This window comes from Centruroides vittatus, unplaced genomic scaffold, assembly GCF_030686945.1.
Source record: "Centruroides vittatus isolate TY-2023 unplaced genomic scaffold, ASM3068694v2 scaffold_1172, whole genome shotgun sequence".
Taxonomy (NCBI): domain Eukaryota; kingdom Metazoa; phylum Arthropoda; class Arachnida; order Scorpiones; family Buthidae; genus Centruroides; species Centruroides vittatus.
This window is the reverse complement of record NW_027122672.1, coordinates 1,211,695-1,231,720: the sequence shown is the minus strand read 5'-3', so window position 1 is coordinate 1,231,720 and position 20,026 is coordinate 1,211,695. Positions and strand designations below refer to the sequence as shown.

The 20,026-nt window shown below is 40.0% G+C and overlaps 1 protein-coding gene across 6 annotated transcripts in view; it reads right to left on the bottom strand.

Moving 5' to 3' along the window:
• The window catches only part of step (cytohesin steppke), a 78,850-nt gene that overhangs the window by 31,880 nt on the left and 26,944 nt on the right, over positions 1 to 20,026 (bottom strand). For 3 of the 6 annotated variants that reach the window (XM_067284383.1, XM_067284384.1, XM_067284385.1), the window contains exon 3: positions 1,846 to 1,919. In XM_067284383.1, coding sequence (XP_067140484.1) covers positions 1,846 to 1,919 — 74 coding nt within the window. Of the gene's footprint in view, positions 1 to 584; positions 726 to 1,845; positions 1,920 to 5,303; positions 5,341 to 16,465; positions 16,775 to 20,026 lie in introns of those variants that run through there. The other 3 variants (XM_067284386.1, XM_067284387.1, XM_067284388.1) reach the window with 3 other exon arrangements.

The window sequence follows — 20,026 nt, the reverse complement described above, 5'->3', positions numbered from 1 at the left end:
TTAACAGCCGACATTTTGTATTTGTTAACTTTTTCCGACGAGTTATATATAATCCAGGCCAAATCGACTAATTTTAATATCAAATTCCCCAGCCTAATGACAAAATCTTACTTAATTTCTTCTTTAAAAAAATATCCTAACATTACATAATTCTTAAGAGGAAATTAACCAGACCGATGGATGATTCATAATGTCGGGAGTTTTCTCCTTTAATATTTAATTTTTTCCCCTATTAAAAACATTCCTGCAAAACAACTAAAGGCTAAAATCAAATGGAAGAGAGAGAAAAAAAGATAAAGTTAATTATAAAGGAAGAAAATCATTTCTCTGATGGCTTTTTTCCTGATTTGTAATTAATAAATTGACACGAAATTATCCATTAGCTTTCATTCTTACACCAAATTAAATACCCTTCGTCCAATTAATTACTTCGAAACGAACGTATAGGGGGCAACGACACTGGAAGCAATTACGTAAACAAGCTTTACTTATCTCACCGTACGAGAGAAACAACCGTTTACGACCGTTAAAATAAACAAAACGTCGGAGAGAGCGGTAAAAATAGAGACAAAAACGGGCCTCACCTCTTCGAAGGCTACTCGCTTATCCTGCGACACGAAACAACACATAATCGACAACTGAAATCAGCTACACGACATCCCCGTACCGTATCAGTTCTCGACTAAACTATTCGATTTCGAAAATTCGTTTTCTTTCTCCCCCCCTTCTCCTCCGTCACTCACTTCTCCGAGCCACCCCCGAACCAAATAAGCCAAAGCAAAACAAAGAGAATCGAGGAAAAGGGCTAAAAGTGTGACGTTATCGACTGCCCCACTGCCCTTTCCGGGGGAGATGGAAAGAGAGAGAGAGAGAGAGATTGGTGCGATCCTCCTCCCCCTCCTCCAGCCAATATATTTCCATCCCCCCCGATCGTCTACTTACACTACTCACCCCGACAAAACCGACGCCGTTCCCCTTTACGAGAGGGATGCTAATCGAAATTCATAATAAGTAGAGAGGTTAGCGAGCGGACAGACCTCCATAAAAAGCACTTGGAAACTATTACCGAAAATAAGAGTGGCGTGGTATCGATTCGATAGACCAATCCCAGGGTATATTTACGATTAATTCGACCGATAAAAGTGTGTGTGTATACATAAACATCCTCCTCCCTGGACAATGTATTAAAAGCGAGTTTTGGGGAGGTCGCCATTAGAAACACAGCGGGACACAGACGAAATTTCTATCTGTACTGTACGTACTACGGAGCAGAGAGAGGGGGAAAAAAAGGCAACCACAATAATGCTTCGGGTCACACGCAACATGGGAACGTTCCCTACAAGCGGCACACTACTTATTATTTACTGCCGAGACGGACAAACACACTCGACGTGGCCCGTCTTATTAATAAAAGGCGTAATATAATAGGCGATATAAATCGGGTACTTAACATAAATATACAAGATAATTAAACTGGAGCGATAAGAGTGTCTTTTTACTTAACGATACTTCTGGTACCTGTTTTCACAATGGCAGATAGCCATCGCTTTGTTTCGAAATAAGGACGTGGGGGATAAGATCAATGACGAACGACAGACATACACACACAGCGAGAGAGAGAGAGGGGCGTGGCTGCCACAGTTCCGCTACTGTAACCCAAACTGGAATAACTAGCGAGAGGGGGGAAGAAGTGTCGACGAGTGATGCGAAAAGTTCAATTTTTAGTTAAGGTCACGCGTAAAGGCATAAAGAAGTCGAGTTATTCGGGGTGTTTTTATTATTATTATTATTTTTCTAAATTCTCCCCTACTTCTTCGTCTCCGGGGGTTTTATTATTATATTTACCTGAATCTCTCTAAGCAGTTCTGCTTTCCTTCGTCGAATATCGGCCAGCAGTTGTTGTTCTTCGGGGGTGAGATCTGGAAAAAAAGAGGAAGAGAAACCGATTACATACTTTAGTTAAATACTTTTATATAAATCTAGAAAACAGAATTCACTCCTTATTAAAATAATAAACTTTAAGAAGAATTATCGAATCTGAAACCGTAACCGCTACTCATTCGGTAACTCGTAATAAATTCTGGTATGAGTAATTGTAACTAGACACCTCTCGCTCTGTCAGGATTTCCTCGACGCAGTGTGTATCCAACCGAAAGAAAGTATTGTTAACGGAGATAAAAATACATGCGTTATCATCAATACAAAAATTGATTTAATCGGTAATTTACTGTGTTTATTATGTACCTCCTTGTACAGAGGAATAGAAGTATTGTACAGAGAGAGGAGGTATTTTCTAGGAAAGAGCTCATTTACGTCAAGAACAGCTTCAGTATCTACTAGAAAGAAGCTTGCCGTGCTTCACGACTAAGAGAACGAAGTAAAAAAGAACAATACTGAAATACCAGAAGCAGCCAAGTTTTTCAAATTAGTACAATTTATCCATCAGGAGTTGGGAAATTTTAAGCCCACAGACAGCGTATCAGTAAGCGTACGGCGCTTTAAAACACGGCAAGACCGACTGGTATCATATAACACGTAAAAGTAATTAACTGTATTTTTAAAATCGATCGATATTCCGCACCGAAAACCAATTATCGAACTTTTTATAATTGGTTAAAGAATAAATTATCCAAACCGGTCTGGTTTCTTCATTACGGTAATGTAACCCATATGGAAAATTACCGCTCGGTATCTCAACATTTCGAACATCCAGCCGCAATGGTAAAATATTCATTTCTAATTTGATTAAATGAACGGGAAGAGGACACGTAGGGATGCGACTTATCAGCCACGGGGAGGAGAGGAAATAAAAATAAAATAAAATAAAAAAGTGCCTGGCTTCTCTCCGAGGAACAATGTCGAAAAATAAATGCCGATTTTATTAATTATTCAGTATTTTTGCATCGCCCTAATGAATAATTTAATGTTTCCGTAAATTTTCATCATCCGAAAAGTAGGAACGTCCATTATCAACGTCGGGTTTCTTCGCGCGTGGGGCCGGGATTGACGATCCGCCGAGGGGGGTGACGCCCCCGGGAGGACTTTCGACGTGGAAAACGAGCGCCCATTTTAGGTGTTAGACGCGTGAAGAAAATCCGCAAAACTCCACGCGCCCGGCCAGTTTGGGCGGGCGCGAACCCGCGACCATCTACCGGTGGTCTCGTCCATTCGACCACTGCGGGCACTCGAGTATAGATAGGTCTTTAAACTCTGTACGTTTTAGAAAGATGGAGACTCCGCGAATAAAAATTTAAATTAAACTTACAGAAATTGTATAATTATAAAAGAAATAACAAAAAAAAGCTACCTCAAAACGGCGAAACGGATTTAATTAAGTATAATTTCAATTTTTCCGGGTGGAGAAAAAATATGATAGAAACGTCCCTCGAAGGGCCATCGCTCCATTTTTGCGATCGTTTTCGACAAAGATTATTATTAAACGATGGAGGGCTACAATGAAGGGAGGCTTTTGTAACCGAACATTAGAAAACATCTCTTCAATTAGCAGCACATTCAACAATGGCGCTGCGGGAGACGGCAGCAGAAGCAGCTTTCCCCCCTCACAAAAAAACCTGTCATATCAACGCCAGGTTAATTAAGATATAAAATGGGAATCTTTCTATATATATATATACAGACACGGGCAAACAATGAAGGTAGAAGGATAAATCACTCGGCAATACACACGAACTTCTTTCAAGAACGGGACCTCATCGATCAAGCTCCGTAAAGATCCATCTGATAGCAACGAGAGGAAATGAATTTCCGAGAGAAAAACCCGCGAATATAGGACAACTCACGTGGAATTATACGACATTTAATCTAAGTATAACCATTTTAGATGTAAAATTTGAATCCTACGATTATAAAGGAAAGGGCACGCTTCACAGATTATTATTATTATTATTGCATATTTTTCCCACGAATCTGCGAGAAAACACTTGCAGCAAGACGAAAGTCGATTCGTCAAACTCTAAGTATAAATTAAAAATGCCCCCGGCAAATATAAAATATAAATAATTACAATTTTTTTTTAAATCTCTATAAATTTCGCGGTCTAAAACATTGAAATATACACGTAGCCGCGTTTTATAGCGGTCGTTAATCACCCCCCCCCGAATTTAACGCCCGATTTTAATAAAACAAAGCACGTGTCGGTAACCACACCGACCGGTAGACAGACAAGCGGGACATCTGCCCAAATTGGACCCGAAAACGCGCGTTAAAGCGAAGTTTCGTTACGAAAATTAACGTTACAAACGAGAAGAGCATTCTGGCAACCGACCCGCTAGTGTTTCGCTTCTATATTTACACTCCCGGATTACTCGGTAATAGAAAATCGCTTCTATATTAATTTCTGAGAATGGCATCTATCAAATTACAGTCGCTAATGCGGCGTACGAACAGACATTACTACAGACGGACGAAACTAGCGACGAGCAGGACACAATAATAATAATAATAATAATAAATTTGCCAAGCAGGAAGAGGCGTGTATCGATTTTCTCCAGACCTCATCGATTATTTTTAGATTTTATCCATCATTTAGAATTAAAAAAGAGGTGAAGAAACTAAACTAAACTAACGGGGAGGGAGAGAGAGAGAGACGAAACTTTATAATTACTTTTCTTCCTCCCCCTCCTTCGAGGAGGGAAGAGGAAGAAGAGGTTTGCGGAAGAATTTTTATTGTTTATTATTTTGAATTATTATTTTTCTTCTTTTAAGAATAAATGCGCATTTCCAAAAATAATTCTTCTGGTAACGAAAAGAAAAAAAAAGGAATTTAATAACGTACAGTTCATCAATTACGCGTAAATAGGTAAAAAAAAATAAAATAAAACGAAAAATAAAAAGAGGAAAGAGGGAGGAGGAAGAGTCGCCGGAGCAAAAATGGATTTTTTAATCGAATTTAAATTTATAACGTTAACGCTCGAGGAGTTTAAAATTACATCTCGAGGCTTAAACAAATAGTTTCTGATTTATTTATACAAGAAAAAAAAAGGGGAGACGGAAGAAAGAAGAGCGAGCGAGAGGGAGGGAGGAAGGAGCAAGAGTTGAACGAATTTCAACAGTTGGCAAGTGTAGTAAACAAACGGGAAAGAGAACCGAAAGACCTTAATTAAACCGCGGCCCAACGGCCTGTTTTCGAACTGTTAAAAACACTGTACCGAATGCAGCCGAGCGCGTCCGATCGACTAGTATCGGTAAAAAAGAAATTAATAATAATAAATAATCAGACCCATCCCGTGCTAAAACCGACCTTTCCTTACGGGGGAAGGGATAAAAAACTGGTAAGACGTTACCTGCTTGAAGTTGAATGGCCATCTACGCTCGGACGTTCGGGCAGAGGAGCGTAATATCGAGGCGAAGAACGGAAGAAGAGGAAAGAACGTTCGACTTCGGGCCGGAGTCGACAGCTCAGTCCTTGGCATGGGTCACGGGAGGGAGAAGGGCAAACTGGTTCCAGACGGACCGCCTCCGGCTAAGAAAATAGTACCATCCGCAAAGCGTCCCCGTCTTTAACGATGCGAATATCATAACTCGATACGACGCACTAACCGAAATAACGATGCAGGAAAAAAAAAGCAATCGCAGTCTGTATGGTCCGTCCGTATGTCCGTACGCTTTCGATGTACATATATACAATAACTCGAACCGTTCGAGAATCGAGATTTTCGGCAATTTCTAAGAATCGGCGCCGTATCCGAATTCCGGCGCATAAACGAGGAAGAACGTTCGAACGTTTTTTGCTACTAAAAACGCAGGAAATTCACGAATCCGGCTCACTCGACACCCCCCCGAAACAGTGTTTCGAAGCAATTACGGGGACGTTTTATCTAGACAAAGAAATTTCGGGTCATGAACACTTGGCGGCAATTGTTTACGGCACTTCACGCCGGTGAAGTCTTTAAAAACCTATACTCTCTTCCTATATTTTCCTCGCGCCTTCCGTGATCTTTAATAGATTTACCAAACTTAAAACACGTCGTTATTTATCGACACGCCATTGCTCCACAAAACCGAGGGGGAGAGCAAGTTTGCGGGAGGCGAAGCGAGCACCTAAAAAAGAAAGAAATTCTTCATCTTCCCCCCCCCCTCGAAATAGCCCAACGCGTCTAAAAGGATACCTAAATTTATCCATCTCCCGCGTAGAAATTCGACAATTCGTGATATCCGCGTGGCAGAAGGCATCCCCGGATAACAGAGAGCGTGGATCGTGATCAATTTTTCAGGTGCCGAATGAAACTTTTACAAGAAAAACTTTAAATTCATTCGAAACTCCCCTCTTTCCTACGCTATTCGTTTATCCCTAATTTAATTTTATATATATATTTTTTAAACTTTAAATAAATAAGCAATAGAAATTAAATATAGAAAATTGCTCCGGCGTACTTTAAAACAACGTTACGTTCGAGTAAGCGGTTAGAGTATCGACTCGCGTGAGAAAATTTCGGCGTAATTTAGGGGTATATTTTTATTAAAAAAATATATTTTAAAATGTATACGTTTATTGCGCTTTTTTAAATCTTTTAATAAAGCTATAAAAATATGCCTACTCGGAGACGACACCCGATACTTTTTAACGCGTATCTTGTTGTCGTTTCGGACGTGTTAAATTACGCTTTCCCTTCGTAAATTATGCGCATAATCGGGGTGGCATTTATCGAAAAATTACAAATCGCGATATATCGGGTTTCGGGAGCGTTAAAATGTCCCGCCGTGATGTATTTATGGCGACTTTTTAAGCGGAAGTTATCAGCTGTAACAACAACAACAACAGACAACCGAGATCTTCTCGTGTCTATGCAAATATTTACTGTGCAGACTTAGCGTATAACGAACGAACGGCGAGCGTAATCGATCCGGCTGTGAATAATTACTTCTAAACGATTAATTATCGAGCGGTTAAGTTTGATAAATATTGATCGAAGAAACGTTTACGCAATAAACGAAAAAAAAAAAAACAAAAGTGATTAGAATTACTCATTTACGCGAACGTCGAGTAATTTTCCGAAAAAGACTGCGGGTAGACATACGGACGAACGTAACGAAAAAAAAAAAAAAAAAAAAAAAATCCAACTTTTCAAAATATGGCGGTAATAATTCCAGCGAAAAAAAGAGACCAATTTGTATATAAAAGCCTCCATTTATATAATTATAATTTCGAATTCTATCAACTGAAAAACTATTTTCTCCGCCGTTTTTCTGTAAGAAAAAGAAAGAAGGGAGAGGGGGGAAACGTGGTTTTCTCTAAGGTTACTCGATTTTCATCCAAGCAATTACCATAAGTTATTTAACAATTAGGTAAAAGAGACTTTTTTCCCCCTCCCCTAGAAAGAAAAAAAAATTCAATCACTCTCTTGATTACTCAATCACCGACTCCGATCGCGTAAATAACTAAGTAATTTTAATTGGAATACAAGACTTAATTTCGATTAAATTTAATAGAAATTCTAAGGGATTAATCAGATTTTGACTAATAACCCGTACGACTCGGCCATTTCTATTAAAACTGCGTTTAAAAAATTAAATTAAGATTATAAATTTCCAATTCAATTTCATTTAATTGGATTCTTCTTCTTCTTTTTTTTTATGCCCCGTATACAACTTGGAATGAATTTTCCATAGTTCCTAGGGAATTTTTTTCCTTCCACTCTTCTTTGTTCCTCTTCTTAGTCTCTCCTCTTTTGTATTCGATAATTTTCTATTTGTATTCATTTTCGCTCGAATTGCTTCCGCTAATTAAGCCCCCTTCTTATCGCTAATTTTCGCCTGGTTTTTGAATTGAAAGAAAATCAATTTCTGCGGAATTCTAAACACTTTCACGGAACCAAAACAAAGATTCGCGTGCGGAGGAAAGTTTCCTGGCTGGAAACTTAATTTCCAGCCAGGAAACTCGGTGTTTCCTCTTCTTTTTTTCTTCTCCCGTCCGAAAAGCTGCTCCTAACAAAATATTGTACATGTCGAACGAAAGCGAGCTGGCAACACGGAATCACAGTGTTCTTGTGTGAGGCACTCTCTAAACAGTGGCGCGATTGACACCGGAGACCCATTAGAGAGTGTGAAAGCAGATAAAAGCAACAGATAAGTGAAGTGTAAACATACGACGAAAAAAACGGGGTATAAACATGCAAAAACACACCTAAACATCGAAGAAGTGAAATGACGAGAAAGCCAACAACACAAAATCAGTCACGGTGATTACATCAAGTAGTATATAAAGACGGGTATTAAAAGCGTTACGGACAGACAAGAAAAATAAAGGATCGCACAGGAAAAAGTCATGACAATAGTAAAAAAGAAGAAGAAGGAGGGGGAAAAAAGCTTATTCCCGAATCAAATTAAGTCTCTCGAGCACGGCGAACCGAAAAAAACACACAAAATTATACACGAGTTGAGAAAAAATCGAGTGGCAGACAAAACCAGAAACGTAAATAGGAATGGGTAAGTAAATGGACACGAAGCAGACAAAGAGCAGACAGGGTAATAAGTGAAATACAAAAGAAAAGCATAAATCATAACGATAATTTACATCTTAAATAAGATGTAAATATCTCTCTCTCTCTGCTCGACCGTTATGAATGCATTTTTTTCCTTCTTCTTCTTCTTCTTCTTCCTCCTCCTCCTCTTTCCGGTACATAAAAAAATCCCTAGTCCAGGTTTTCTTATAAAGGATCTATGCACTATAAAACCATTATACGAGCCACCGAAACTATTCCGTATGATCTATCAATCTCTTTTCCAACTCGTAAAAAATTCCAATATAGATTTTTCTTTAAATTTCCGGATTTTTTCCGTTCAGAAACGTCAAAAAAATGACCTGGATATAAACGACACAGGAATTTTATCGACATATATATATATATATATATATATATATATTTTATACGGGAGGAATAGATGTAAAAGTTCATGCAACACTACAAAAAGTTACAATATGTTTACTTATCCACCTTATAATGAAGTCTGCGGTATCAAAATGTAAGGTGTGTTTTTTCTGAAAGGGTGAGACGGCATAAATCACACGCGATTTAACCTCGATATAACGCAGTCGGCGCTAAACCCGGTGAATGCATCTTTCCCCGTAAGCATTAGAAAACCTTTCGGGTTTCTTGTGTATCACACAATGTACGTTTTTGCATTACAAACGTCGAAAGTCGCACGCTGTGATGATAAACTGGCGCTAAGACCTCATAATTCTCATTATCTGAGGTAACTCGGTTTAATGACAATTCCAAAGAGCGAATAAATAGTGGCGCTAAATCGAGGAACACACAGAAAATAACACGCGGATTACAGAACACAAGAGATTACACATTAACGTCACAAAACAATAAATCACAAGGCACAGGAGGAAGGCATTTTTTTTCCACGGGAGTAACGGTTATTGGAGTGAGATAAGCAAATTAAGGCACCGACGAAACGGTTCCTATTCAGAGATTAAGGTTATCTTAATATAGGACGAGTAATAGGCCGAAGACACAGAGTGGATTACAATCAATCGAGCAATTTAAAAACGAGCAAACTCTTACTTCCTATATTGTTTCATTGTTCTTTAGCGACAGACCCCTAATCTGGTTTGCAAATTACCGACGGATTAAGTTGTATACATTATATTATATTGTATTACGAGCCTTACACAGTAGAACGATTCGAATTTCCCGACTGGTCCGGGATTAACCGGGGGAGAGGGGGGACTAAATTACAATAATCCGACCTTTTGTCGGAGGGGAAGAGATCGGAAAATACGGCAGGCATTAAAACAAGGTCTCTTCCACACGAGAAAATAAATAAATACGTAGAGAAAAAAAAAATAAGTCTGACCCGAACTACGTGCTACTTCTTCGGTGTTAATATTCTTCCTTCGAACAAAAGCCAGATGTCATTCGTGTCTGGATATGGTAATAGCGTATCAAAATACCATATTTTATATTCTACACCGGCATTAAAGGCATTTGTATTCGAAGCGCATTTCTGTACATAAATACATTTTTTTTTTTAAACGCTACAAACCTTTAAAACTGCTTTTTTCCCCCGCACACCTCATCAAAATTTACGGATTTAACGCGTTTATTTAATATTTTGACGCCTCTTCCGGTGGAGGAAGCGTTAATTTCTGCGATTTCCAAAGCGACGGAGCCTTATCTACACCCTCGCAGTAGTGATTTTAGGGAGGGGGAGGAACTCGCGTAACTAAAATCTTATACGAATTTATAGCGTCGCCGAATCGCAGCGAAGAAGTGTGGCGACAATAAAAATTCCCCAAACGAATCCCGTGTAGACACAGAACACGAATTTCTCGTAGGGCTACGTACTACGCTCGTTTAGCGCGTGCGAGATTTTGCCACTCCTAGTTTCATCGATCGACCCGTTATCTAATAAAAGAAATAATAATAATAAAACTTCTGGAACTGCTCCAGATAGCGTAATTAATATTTCATTCCCGTAATGAACCATTTTAACCACTAATACACCGAAGATAAGAACCCTACATACATACATTACAGCACGCAGTTCACCCAAGTTAAACTATCTGGAAGAAATAAACGTGTTAAATACGGGCGGCCCGAAAAACGTCGAAGGAACGTAAACGACACGGTACCCGCCGATCTTCGTTACATCGAATTTGTTGGCGGTATTGTAATTTATACATAGAACAATGCAGCAATGTGTATTTGGCTGCGGCGGCTTTTGGGCCGCCCTTTAAACGACAAAAATCTCCAAACGGGTTAAGTATCTCCCCAAATACAATTTACAGCGTACGGTATCTAAGGGGAAGGGAGAAAAAAGAAAAAGAAAATAAATAAATGAAAAAACAAAATGTAAAATCTCCAGCGAGACATTGTTGAAAAAAAATAATAAAATAAAATAATAATAAATCTTTGAAGGGTTTTAAAGCAGTTTACAGAAAATGTATCATCTTGCAGAATTTATTAAATGTCCCGAGTATCGTGTTTGTTTTTCAATATATATATATATATAAAGGATAACGGACGTCGGAGGAAGAATATGATAGCGAGAACTTCGGGAAAATTGGAAAAATAAGAAGGGGAAGAGAGAGAAAGGGAAAAAAAATCCGAATCATCAGAAAACAGATCGGCCTGTTGGAAAGACATAAAACCTTTCAATTTAAGCAGAAAAACAATCATTGCAAAGCTACGAAACGTGGAGATTACGGAGTTATCTCTAACTGCCGGATTTCTTTAACATTAGCCGATACCAAAGGAGGTCGTTTTCGCGAAAACACTACTCGGAAGGACCCCCCCTCTTCTTAGAAAAAAAGAAAAGAGAAAAAAATTTTTAAGACCTTCGACTTCTATCCTCCTCCCCACTTCGTTTATCGAACCTATTTAAGAAAAAAATATATATATATTAATAAAACCAGAAAGAAAATAGAGTAATTTTACAGCCCGTAGCGTACGTTCCATATTTTCGTGGACACCCGGTGACGTCATACCGCAATTTTCGCGTGAGAATCGAAGTTCAATGTTCACGTGGTAACGTCCAGAAAAGGAATAGGCCAATTATCCGATGTTCCTCGTCGATAACAATGGACTCACTCAAGCAATAACAGTGTATACAAAACATTAAAAAAAAATACGTATATAAATCAAGGTTGTTTCTAATAGCGGGGTCAAGATCGAAAAATGTGGAAATGCGGGTCACTCGGATCATCCACTGAGCCATTTTTTTTTTTCAATTTATTACGTTTACGGATTAAATGGGTCGAATCGTTAATAGAAAAATGAAAAAGAATCGTTGATGCATCTGGTCCGAGTGCGGGTGTTCGGTTAACCGCTGGAAATTGCAAATTGGTGGAAACTTTTCAAGAGTTTCTCCCAATTTCCCTCGAATCTCCCACAGAATCTGAAGATTCTGTAAGAAAAGTGTAACCACAACACGCAAAAACCAATACACCAGTTAACCGCCTGTCGGGCCACCCCGTTGGCAGCAAAACGAAGTTAAATTCTAGTTCTACGGCGGGTCGAAGAATTTTGTAGACTGAAAAAATATATATACACACACACAAAATTACAAATCGACGAGACTACAACTCTAAAGCCGAGGATCAAAACTTCATCTTTTTATGGATTTAATGGAGCTTTGCCGGTTTCCTCCCGAAAGCCGGGACAAGATAAACCTTTTATTCCGTGGAGTAACATTAAAATACATCTTTTCTCTAGCAACTCCCTTTACGAATTTTCCAGTAAAGTGCTTTAGAATTTTATCATAACCCTTTTCGAAACTGTTCGGTGCCACTTCGCATTTCAATAATTTTCCGCTGATGTAAGGAGGAGAAAAAGAAGAAGAGGAGGAGGAGGAGGAGGAAGAAGAAGAAAGAGGACGCTTTCGTTGTATCTCAAAAAAACGCAGAGGGGGGATTTAAATTTAATGCGTAGCCGAGCTTAAACGTCATTTTAAGATTTCACGGAGGACCAAGCTTTTATCTACTTTTTCCTCGACGTCCAGGCAATAACCCGAACGAAAAGTCGACACGAAACTTAGCTACGCTATACACTAGATAAAGCGAGAGCACCTTAAAAGGAGGGGTGTTCGTCCGTTTGTCGCGATACAAAAGTTCGATCACGCTCTACTTTCGATGCGAGTGCTTCACTCGTCGCAGCTCTTCTCGCCCAACTAACTCCGAAGAGATAAATAATAAAAATAAAAGAGGAGGTCCATTCCACAATAATTTCGACAGGAAACTTCACCGGAGCGGTTCGAAAACTATGCCAAATTCGAACCGACATTAGACAATAATAAAAAGAGCGAGTTCCCACCCAAAATTTAACATTTTAAAAACTTTTTTTTTGTGCGGTGGAGCAGCGAAATAACGTTATATTTTCGTGTCTTAAAAATAAAATTAAACGTCATTTTATTACGTATGTATATATTATGCATTACGGCATTTATCTGATGAATATTTTAGGGACGTGGACCGGATCCAACTCTTGACTTTTCTTTAATAAATTCGAACCTCCGAGGAGAAAAATATTAAAAAAAAATAATAATAATAAAGTAGAATTCGATCGAACTTAGTTTATAGTTACGATGTATTAAACGTTATTACTGGAGAGAAGAGCCCCGGAGGAAGAAGAATGCGCCCAACAATATCAATAATAAAACAACAAAATTATACATTAAAACGTTAAGGTATCTTCTTCTACGGCACGGAACCACAATGTAATTAATTTTTAAGCAGACGGAGAATCTCTCTAAATTTTTAAGAACGTTCGAAATATCTAATATTTAAAGAGTTGTAAAGGCCCGCATCTACGGTGATGCGTATTAATCAACGAGGGAACTGTGTAAAGTCGCCCAAACCGGCCATTTTTAAAACCCGAACCCGCATAATTTTACCATTACGCGCGGGAGCGAGGAAAGAAAATAATAAAATTTCCAATTGGACACGAAATTCGGAAACGAAAAAATGGAAATGTTTCCCACAAGGTGGAAAGGGGGAGAGAAAGTAAAAGAGCAATTCTAAATTCAATCATAAGACTGTATTCTACGGGGGAAAAACTTATCCGAAATTTCTATTAAATAGTTTCACCCCCTCCTTCCTCGTGCCCCGGGCCAATTGCATCGATTAGGATTGGAAGGACGAAGAAGAAAAGCAAATACTGAATAAAAATGCACGGGCAACGTATCGATTTCGATGGGATTACGTTGGGACGGAGGCTTAAAAACTCTTATTTCTCTTCCCTCTCTCCCCGTAGGAAAGGCCGTAGTGTCTCGACAGAGGAGGTCCGTGACGCCACAGAACGTGACGCGCGATGGAAAACGTTCACGCTAACAGTCACGCCTGGCATCCTGAGAACTAGGCACGGAGCGGTCAAGGAAGCTGCGTGTGCCTTGGAGAGTTTACCGGAGTAGAAAGACAAACCCCTCGTCCTAGCCGGTGTGCGGATTATACACCACCTCCTCCCATTACAGATTTTGACAGCCGCCCCGTTAGGTCGGTACGACATTTAAAAAAAAAAGTGACAGAGTTACCAACGACCTCGAGGGGGTCGGATTTATGAACGAGTGGCGGTGGCTTTCCCATCCGCAGAGGGTTAAAAAAAAAGAAGAGGCATAGGACGAGCAATACGCATGTGAGAACGACCGCCAGGGGACCTTGATGTTCCCATCTAACGGCAGGATGTCGGACAATAATCCGTTTAACCCCACGCGGTTGGACTCGTCCTTTCGAGTCACACCTACACGCCCCGCCGGTTCCGGTCGTTAACTAAAGGCTCCAGTTTTTCCACGCCGCGTACGAACGAATCGTAACAGGTGTATGACCTACCGTTTCCCTCGTCGCCTCATTAACAATTCATTCTTTACCGGAGAACAATCGCCACTTCGATGTTATTCCAAAGAGGAACAGATTACTTCCGGTCAGCGCTTCCCCCCTCTCTTTCGGTACTCTCACACACAAAAAATGTCGTCCCAGAGAACGGAAGCGCACTAATTAAGCGAACTTTTTGTACGAAAATAATGGAATTTACTGTGGAAAAGGCGAGGCTAATTTGGATTTCGCGAGAGGATCCTCTAAACTTTTTTAAATCAAATCGTTTTTATTAACGGAGTGCCCGATTAGTGAGCCAACGGAGCCTCCTTTTCTCCGCCAATTCGCTGTTTCTTAACAAGATTTAATCACTCCGAAAGCCCTAATCTACCAAAAACAAAGGGCCGAAGTCGAGAAACCGATCGGACCCCCAAGCGATACGTCACGAATTTCGACACTAAAATCACTAACTCGGCACTTAAAACTCTCAATAAAAACGTCCAGAACGTCCAAACTCTCAATAAGAACGTCCAGTCGGCCGAATCACACTTACACAATTAGACCTAAACGATAATATATATTATATATACATAAAGCGAGGACCGATCGATGCTAACTGTATCACTACTTAATTCGATAACAAGACGGAGGAGGAGGATGACTCAAATTACGTCCAATCAAACACAAATTAACACTTAGTACGCTCATTAGAATTTATATTTAGAACAAACAAAAACAAGGATCTGAATATCTCTAATCTATTATACAAACACTGCGCGAAGACGAATTTATAATACTCGACACCACCAGTTAGGAGTAACTCGCGCACACACAGACAGACAGACACACGCACGCACCCCAGCAATTTTTAAATTAGCGATAAACACGGTTCGGACGAACGACCTTCGAACCATTATCGTCCCCTAAATTGTTTCAATTTAAGCCCGTTTAATATACATAACTCGGGGGGAGAGGAAACGTTGGAAGGAAACAACGCGAAAAAGTGGAAAAAACGGTTAATCTTAAACGCTCCCAATTAAGGAACCGCTATTACGCCACGCATTAAGACACAGGGAAGACGACTGCAGACAAATTAATGCAATTAGGTCACTAGCCTGCCTCCATTTTTTCTTCTCCATCTGCCACTTAACTCCTATTATCGTCTTTAGCAGACAAGTAATTTTGGATGTGGGCGTGACGGAGAGGGAGGGAAAAAAACAAGATCGAAACATCTGCCTAAACTTATTACAGGAGGGGGGATCCGACGTTCCGGTTAATGACGGGACGTCGTCTATCGATAAACGATATATAGGTCCCTCCTACGCTGAATGTTTCGAACTTTGACGCCGTCGGGAGTCAAACTTCTCCATATACTAATTAACGCTTTAGCGAGGGGATCTCGCCTGGACGTAATTACCGGAGAGAGTTCTACGCGTTTTTAACGTTTTATTATTAATTGCACGGCGCCACGACTTCTAAACTGATGATCCAACTTTTCCCCGCTCGATATCGCTCTATAATAAAGCTACGACAAAACCCATCCCCGTTATCTGGCAATCGAATTCGCCGAGCTGCAGTAGAAGCCACATTCCTCCACAGCGTCGCGGACCCGGGGAGGAGGATGAGGGAGGAACCGACCACGTGTTGTTCGGACCCCCCCGGACACGGCGCGATTTACCTAAACCCCCCGAAAAAAAAGAAGAGACCGGAAACTGCCGGGAGGAAGAACCGAAGAATCGCGGCTCCTTCCCGGAAGTGAGTAAACATTTCTGGCGACTTCTAGCGAAAAGCTATTATTTCCGTTTCCGCTCCCGCGACGTCGCCGGTGAGTTGGCTCATAAAAGAGCTTCGACCGGGACGCATTTAAAAAGAACGTTCGTCCTCCCCTCTGGCTTCTTTATTACCAGAATCTTTCTCGGCCGAAATTGAGCTGGCCGGGAGAGGAAACTTCTCCCGAACCCTGGCCAGAGAGCCGAAAAGATCGGCTAACTACCTTAATTAAGCCACGAAAAATGAAAACTACCCCTCCCTCCGATAAGAATATGCAATACTAAGAACGGACGAGGAGGGGCGCAAACGGACATCCTATCGAAACGTGTTCCTCGTTACACACGTAAGCCACAGGAGAATAAAAGACTGAACCGTGGATAGAAGGAAAATTCGAACGGGGGTGTGGTGGTGGTTACTTACATTTAATTTCTTGATTGTGCATGTTGCACGGGTATCCGAACGAGCGCGTACGGGGATGGAAGTTGCGAGGCACAGCTGCCGAACGGCATACACGCGCGCGCGCACACACAACACACACAGACAGTCAGACAGCTGTGGCCAGCTGATCACCCGACTGAGGCGGGCAGAATGGGACGGAAAAGGAGGAGGAGCCAGAAGAGGTTCAACCGGACATAATGCGCCTTCTGCATGCAGACTTTGCCGACGCCATATTGGCTGGCTTCTTCCTCGGAGAACGTGACGTCGCTCATCTTTTAATCGATGAGAAATGCTGGGATAAGCAGATGCGCTTCCGTTGCCATGCTTCCACCAGTCCGAATCGATCGATAAATCCGGTAATCCGGGATGGCTTCGGGCCCTATTTTCGCCTCGACTTTAATTTAAGCGAAGGTCGATTTCGTCACTCCCCTCCTCGTTCCCGCATCCGACTAGCGGATCGAAACGAAAATGTGATGAATCTGCATCCGACTGGGGCTTGAAAAAAAAATGGATAAGAGCTAGCAATACGCGAAAGGGATGACGTTAATTTAACGAGCGTAAGATGGAAGAAGCCACGGGAGGAACGAAGAAGCTGCAAAACCCTAACGGGTACATATAATCCAATTCCGGCGACGTTCCTTACTTCTGATCGAGATTAATGGACGGTCGCGGAAATAAAGATCGCAGAAAGATCAAAAAATAGCAACTAACTTCGCTAACTGACCTTGGCTCCCTTCTTCCGCGTATAAACACGCGCTTTATCCCACCATTTTCCTTTCTATCTCCATCGAGGTTTATATGTATATATATATAAATTACATAACTAAAAACTGATGGCACCTTTCCTGCTCGCAGACTATTAAAAAATTTAAGCATTCGGCGAACAAATCTCGTTAAAATAAATAAAGATCTAACGACGTATTACAAGCAGAAACACTTATTACTTCACTGATATTTCTATTAAAGCATCAACCCGATTTTTTTCCGACTCGAACAGGAAAAAAAGGGGAGAGGATAATGAACCAACGCAGCGTGGCAAAGAGATATCAGATGTTTCTAACCGAGAGCCACATGCTAACTCGAGTTATTAATATATCTAACGAATCGTTCTTGCATTATCTCACACCACCGGGAAGACTGTAAGATGCCAGATTTAACCGATTGACTTTGCCTAAGGAAATTTAAAAAAAAACCCTACAATCTCACGACTTTTATCGATTAGAAAATCGACGGAAAGTGTCGTGAAAATGTTTAATAATTTAAATTAAACGAATTAGTTAAATTCCTTCACCAATAAAACAATCAGTCGAAGCCCGATGCGAACGATTCGTGAGGTTAAGGAACACGAAAAAACGTGTAGGAAAATCCTAATTCGTGAAAGAACCTCGAGGCTAATCAATCAAAATAACCGGCGAAAAATTACGCGATAATCGCCTATCCAGTCGAAGAAACCAAAAGATTTTTCGGCAAGGAAAGAGAGTCAGGGAAAAGGATAAAAACGGGAAGGGGGACTGAACCCAAATTCCGTTAGTTAAGCTAAAATCTTGCTGCCCGGCGCGATTTTTATCTCCTCTAATCAAACTTTAATTAAACTTCTAATTCATTTTAGTTGTAATTAAAATAATTCTGCGTTATAGGTAATTTCCCGTTTAAGTAATTCGAATTTACTCCAGGAGCGAGAGAGAGACAGAGGGGGGGGAGAGAAAAGGTATTATGCTGACTAGTCGATTTTACGGAAGAGCACTTTGCTCGATCGAGAAACATCGTATATCATTCACGATAATTAAATCGTTAGTATAAAAAATCGCACGGATTAAAACTAGGTTTGCAGAAACAATTCCACGAGCGATTGAATCCGCCTCTTTTTTTCTTATACACACACAAAAGGGAGGAAAAAGAAAAAAATAAGATTCTAATCGGCGCGTCACATCTACATATCAATAGATGGAAGAGTTTGAAATGCAAATAATCTTTACTTTAATAGTCTAAGACGCTCCTCGTGCACAAAATCGATACTTTCGGATGACTTAAGGCTAAACGGCATCGCTGATTCTATTCGAATCGATCGTCGACACCGCCGATATACATTGCCGTATGATTAGTAGTCATATTAGCGAAACATTCGTCGCTAGATGAAAAAACAGCGCTGCTGCGAGCGGGGGGGAGAGGAAGAAATACGAAAGAATGCAATTAAGCACACGTATCGAAACACAATTTAAAAAAAAAAAAAACAAAAAATCTACTACACTATACTTTCCTAACGACGAATTGTTTCGGTGTCGAAATGACATTTGTATATTAATAATTAACAATATAATCTACAGATTAATCTGTAGATTAAATCGATTTTCGTAACGGAAAATATCTAGTAACAGCTTGGGTTAGAGCGGGGGGAGGAGGAGGGGATCCTTATCTCCCGAGTCGATTCCATCTATATAAATTGTCACACGTCGTCTACATTCCCGTGCCTTTCATTTTTTAATGAGGTGCGCGTATCCGTCATCCATCGACGTTCTACAAGCGGAGAAATGTTATCCTTTCAATGTTAAGATATAGGAGAAACGTCTGGCCTTTTGAATAATTCCGGTCTCTTGGCGAAAACATCATGAATAAACAAACCGCGCGGCGTAATGAATAGAAGGAGAATTTCCTAAGTTAATCTGGAAATTCCTTCGTCGTCGCCGGGCACCGGCGAAAATAGAATAAAAATAAAATCGAATATTAATTTCCGAGAGATTTCTTTCCCGGGATTTATCTGAATGATAAATGAAGTTTAAGAGCGGGAAAAAGTAGAAAAATTTTTCAAGTGTAATTCCCTACGGTCTATAATAATGGAGGGTAGAAAACAGGGAATTTCGCCACCGAAAGATTGATCATTCATCCGTGATCGGTCATCGATTCATAAAATTATCGAGGAAATTTGTTTTTCCTTTTGAAAACAGTAAGAAGAGAGAAAGAGAAAGAGGGAAATGGGAGAAGAAAAAAGGTTTAAACTTGTGAATAGGAAATTTTTATTGGCCTAAGTCCAGTTTAGCACCAGCTCCACGAGTGAGTGAAATTTTCTGATCGATTAAATTAATATTGGCTAATTATAATGGCGAATAATGAATCAGACCCGGAATTTTGTTTAAAAATAAAGAGGGGAAGTAATTAAGATAACTTCTGTGGAGTTTCCTTCTGTTTTTTTAATGGTTCAGAGTAGAGTGATATTTTGATATATGTTATATACATAGTTCAGGTTTAAGGTGATATATCAAGTGCATGGTATACATTGCAGCTATGCAGAAACTATGTTGGATATAATCCAACAACTTGCCTTTTTTTTGTTCCCCATTACTTTTTAGTTATGAGAATTCAGATCTTATTTTAAGAGTACTTGGTACTCTATATTAAGGAACATTACAAAGGAAAAAAAAAAAAAGGAATTTTCAGGATGAATTAAGAAATACCCATTTTAAATGATCACTGTGTAATTTAATAGATGAAATAGTGTAGCAGCTAGATAACTGTTTAAGATGGGAGATAATTTGGCAATTTTTTTTT